This window comes from Austrofundulus limnaeus, unplaced genomic scaffold (genome assembly GCF_001266775.1).
Source record: "Austrofundulus limnaeus strain Quisiro unplaced genomic scaffold, Austrofundulus_limnaeus-1.0 Scaffold470, whole genome shotgun sequence".
Taxonomy (NCBI): domain Eukaryota; kingdom Metazoa; phylum Chordata; class Actinopteri; order Cyprinodontiformes; family Rivulidae; genus Austrofundulus; species Austrofundulus limnaeus.
In genome coordinates this window covers 87,254-92,235 of record NW_013952872.1, presented here as the reverse complement: position 1 = coordinate 92,235, position 4,982 = coordinate 87,254, and the positions used below count along the sequence as shown (strand labels likewise).

The window sequence follows — 4,982 nt, the reverse complement described above, 5'->3', positions numbered from 1 at the left end:
AAACTAAACATCCTACAGTATTTTTACAGTCTTTATTTTACAGTTAAAATAAATGTTTATTAAACAAAGTCTAATGTTACAGCTAATCATGGATCCCTTTAATAAAGGGTTAATGGTCCAAACCTCCCAGTGAACACGGGCCTCACAGGTCGTAGAACAGAGGGTGCTGCAGGGCAGCAGCAGCTGTGATTCTACTGGACGGGTTCAGGTCCAGCAGCTGATCCAACAGGTCGTAGGCCTCATCCGGAACCGCGTCCCAGCCCAGCTCATCCTCGCCTTCCTCACTGCCCCATGCTGGGGTTGAGAGGCGGGTGGAGGGTTCTCTGTCTGGGTGGGTGGGAGTCTCACTGCGGACCTCTGAACAGGTGGTCTCTGCAGCCGGGGTGACTCTGTGGTCTCCTGAGGACCTCCTTCCTCTCAGGGTCTCGCACAGCGTCCGGAGGTCCTGACGAGGAAGCTCCTGACTGCACACCAGCGCCTTTCCTTAAACGAGACCAGAACAGTCAGTTCTGCCACAGAGCTGGATCAGAACCTCTGGAGACGGTTTCATTAAAACACACCGAAGGTCTTGGCTGCACGGATGGTCTCTCTGGATCCTCTTACAGTCATGATCTGAGCGAGGGCAACCAGGTCGTCACTGGCCTTAAAGAACGGGTACCGCCCACTGAGGAGGGACAGCAGGATGACACCGGCTGACCACAGGTCGATGGCTGAGGACAGGAGCAGGGAGACATGCTGGTCTGAAGAGCTCATCAAACATGAGTCTGGGAGAAATCTGGTGCCAGTAGGAACTGAACTGGAATTTTTCAGACTGAATCTGAATGTGTTTAATTTTAAATATAAAGCATTTTACTAAATTTAAACTGAATTTAAAGTTTTGAATTAATTTGCTTTGAAACTGTATTTTAGTTTATTAAAAATTCAGTTTGACTACTTTCACTTTCAGTTCACACATCCTGGTCCTTGAGAAAGCCAGGCAGAGTAATCAAACACAGATCCACAGATTTACATCATGGATCAGTCAGCAGCAGCATCTGATCAATATGTGATCCATGATGTGATGTAAATGTAACATTTTCTACATATAGGTCAAATTAATCACTGCAATAAAATAACTTTGTTTTTGTCACTTTTACAGTGGATTGCATCAACTCTGTTACATACAGAAGGGAAACGTCACCAAAGTGAAACATAAATCTGTGGATCTGTGTTTGATTACTCTGCCTGGCTTTCTCAAGGACCAGGATGTGACACAAAAATCTGAATTATGGAACTGAAAGTGAAAGTAGTCAAACTGAATTTTTAAATGGATCCCTGGTTAATTGTAACATTAGACTTTATTTGATAAACATATATTTTAACTGTAAAATAAAGACTGTAAAAATACTGTAGGCTGTTTAGTTTTGTACATTTTTTAAAATATATTTTAACACGGACGTAGTCATTTTATTTCCACACAAAGCATTCTGGGTAAATGATGACGTGGATAGGTCCTCGGTGCGAGGCTGCTAGCGAGCTATATCCACCCTGAAGGTTAATCTTGGACAATATCTGATGATCGACTCTTTTAAATGAAACCAGAGAGCGTTGACAGAGAGGAGAAGGTAGAAATGACTCAGCCTGGAACTGAAAATATGGATGGAGGACAACAGAGCTGCTTCATGGAAGAACAACCTCAGATTAGCCTGTTAGCCTTAGTGTTAGCCCCGATGCTATCACTATATATATGTATTAGCTCAGCGCTACACATTCTCCTCTCGTCACTGAGGTCCTCCATCCACATGACAGAGAGGGGAACACAAAAATGACTCAGCTGTAACTGAAAATATGGATGAAGGACCTCAGTTTAGCTTGTTTGTCTCGCTAGCACCGAGCTAATACATATATAAGGCGATATAGTGTCAGTGCAAAGGCTAACAGGCTAAGTTGAGGTTGTTCTTCCATGAAGCAGCTCTGTTGTCCTCCATCCATATTTTCAGTTKCAGGCTGAGTCATTTCTACCTTCTCCTCTCTGTCAACGCTCTCTGGTTTCATTTAAAAGAGTCGATCATCAGATATTGTCCAAGATTAACCTTCAGGGTGGATATAGCTCGCTAGCAGCCTCACACCGAGGACCTATCCACGTCATCATTTACCCAGAATGCTTTGTGTGTAAATAAAAAGGCTCAGTCCGTGTTAAAATACATTTTTAAACTTTTAGTGTAAAAATGATAAAAACTGAACATCCTACAGTATTTTTACAATTTTTATTTTACAGTTAAAATATAAGTTTATTAAATAAAGTATAATTTTACAACTAATCTGGGATCCCTTTAATTAACCAAAATACAATTTCAAAGCAAATTAATACAAATTGAAAACTTCAAATTCAGTTTCAATTTAGTAAAATTCATTTTCAAATTCTGCACATTCAGATTCAATCTGAGGAATTCAAATTCAGTTCCTGCTGCCACAAGATTGATCTCATAGATGATGTCATACTAGACAACAGTTCAGTAGCTTCTGTAACATAAATGTAACCCTGACAGTGCACGTGTTGGAGATTTATATTATTCACATCCCAGAGGCTTCAATAAACACTGCTATAAATCTAGACATGTATTGTGTAATAAATGTGAAACCTGACCTGTTCTGATGAGTCTGACCTTTGACCTGCAGCTTCACTACTGTATAACAACAAAGGTGTTTGTGGTTCCAGGCCACTCACCTGTGCCTTGGTTGGGACACTTGGTGAGTATTTCAGGCGCTCTGAAACCTGGAGTCCCAGCTCTTGGCGCCACCTGCTGTTTCCTTCAGTGAAACACAAGAAGAGAGTTTAGAACAAAAAGCTCCTGTTTGCTGTCAGAACAGACAGATTCTCTCTGTTAGCAGTAAAACTGGAGACAGGACGGTGTTTATACCTGGCCATGCAGATGTTGCAGACTCTGTCAGTGAGGTAACAGCTGCATGTCAGCCCCTGCTGGACCACCTTCACTGGCTTCTGACTGCTGCTCTGAGTCCTGACAGGAAGTGAGACTCGGGGGGCTGGATCATCAGTCTTTCTGGGTTTTACCTGCTTGAGACCAAGCAGTGAGGAGTAAAAACTCTTGTTACTGATGATGTCTGCTACTGTTCAGTGTTAACGGAACAAACACATTAATACTTTAAAGGGTCAATATCATGTAAAATCAACTTTTTAAAGTTTTATATCATGTTATAATGTTATACTGTCATAAAAACATGTCCAAAGCCTTGCTCTGACTCATTCATCATGTTTGAGAAATCCTGCAGTGTTTTTATGAAGCCATGCTGAGGAGCAAAACGACAGGTGGGGACCAGAAACACCTCTGGGACGTGTCTTTAAGCTGAACTTCCTCATGGTGGAGCACACCCCCTCCTCCTCCCCACACACCCCGCCCATGACTCCTGCAGGCTCTCGGGTGAAACTGAAAGTGAAACCTAACTGTCTGCTGAGCTCTCAACATTAATTTTCACTCAGTGAAGCTCTTATCAGATTAAAAATACATTTGAGGAAATGTATTTTCAGATGCCAAGTAAACTGCATCATAGCGCATGCGCGCACTGAAATGGACGGGGCAGAAGTGGAAGGTGGTTCTTAAAGAGACAGAGGCCAATTTCAAGGCATTTAGAAGAGGAAGTGATGAGAAGAAAAGTTTATTTTCTATTTAAACATAAAAACAGCATTTTAATAACAGCTAAATGTGACATAGATACTTTATAATGGTATAGTATTTAAATATATGTCTGAGAAACACATAATATTGGCCCTTTAAATGTCATTTTCCTGCTGCGTTACAGTTGAAGCTGCAGCCAGTTAGCATTTCTAACTAAACACGTCTGTCTCAGTGTACGCTGCTACGCTGAGGTGCACTAAAATATAATCTGTTTTCAGATATTTTCCTGCCAAATTGAAATTCAAAATAATATTAATAATAAATAATAAATAAAGAGACCAGTTTAGAGGTGGATAGTAATAGGTTGCCATTCTTCATGGCAATCCTAATAAATAAAGTTTGCATAAAACCCTAAAGGTAAATGATTCTTCAGCATCATTATGGGATGGTGATTCCTCTGACGGTCACACAGTGTGTGTTTCTGATCAACCTTCAGCTCCATTCTTCATGCAGACTCATTAACTGCAGTGTCACCAACAGGAAATACCACTCTGAGTTTATCAGACTCACTTCCTGTGTACGCAGATAAACAGGAGTCCATCCCTGCTGCCCTCTGCTTCATTCACTTTGTTCTTTTAATTCCCCTGAAGGTTTTGTTTCTTCATTTTTGTTGCAGATTGATTCTTGCAGTCAGCTCGTTTTCCAGATAAAATTGAGATAAAGTTTTGATTACACGTCTCTGTTTCCCAGAAAAACTCTCAAATCACAACATGCTTCTGACGTGTTGTAACTGCTCCCAGAATAGCTGTGATTTTAGAGCTAAGGGGGAGTTTAAGTGCAGTGTTTGAGGTGGACAGAAGGGTTCAGGGAAAATGGCAGTTTTGGACGGTCCTGTTTCCCTGCATTCCTGCGGCTCTTTGTGATATTCTACGTTTGTCAAGTGTGAGCTTGATGCAACGCAGTGACATGTTTGCATGTGTTGTTTCCTCCCTGATTCATGCAAACAGGAGGTGTGGCTGCAGCTTTTATATTCCTCCTCAGTTCACCTGCTGCAGAATGAAATCAGATGAGCTGAAACTGGACAGAAAGTTCTGGTTTCAGTCGTTCTGGTGTGGTAGAAACCTGCCTTTATTCATTTCTTACATATCAGGACGTAACAGAAGTAATTCAAACAATCAAATAATGGTTTAATAATTTACCAACTATTAGCAACATGTTACTAACAATTTTCATAAATAATTGAATTACTATGTTATTACAAAGTAATTACATAGTAAATAATAGTGTATTACGATATTAAACTCAGTTTAGTGGGTATTTACAATAATAAAGCTCAATAGTACTTAAATTACACAGCATTTAGCAACA

The 4,982-nt window shown here is 40.7% G+C and overlaps 1 protein-coding gene across 5 annotated transcripts in view; it reads right to left on the bottom strand.

Moving 5' to 3' along the window:
* Positions 1–29: 29 nt before the first annotated feature.
* Positions 30–4,982, bottom strand: part of cdc7 (cell division cycle 7 homolog (S. cerevisiae)) — a 14,270-nt gene continuing 9,317 nt past the window's right edge. For 4 of the 5 annotated variants that reach the window (XM_014025342.1, XM_014025344.1, XM_014025345.1 and 1 more), the window contains exons 9-12: positions 2,901–3,055; positions 2,708–2,790; positions 561–710; positions 30–483 (exon numbers count right to left, since the gene is read on the bottom strand). In XM_014025342.1, coding sequence (XP_013880796.1) covers positions 143–483; positions 561–710; positions 2,708–2,790; positions 2,901–3,055 — 729 coding nt within the window. In that variant the 3' untranslated portion in view covers positions 30–142. The remainder of the gene's footprint in view (positions 484–560; positions 711–2,707; positions 2,791–2,900; positions 3,056–4,982) is intronic. The other variant, XM_014025343.1, reaches the window with a different exon arrangement.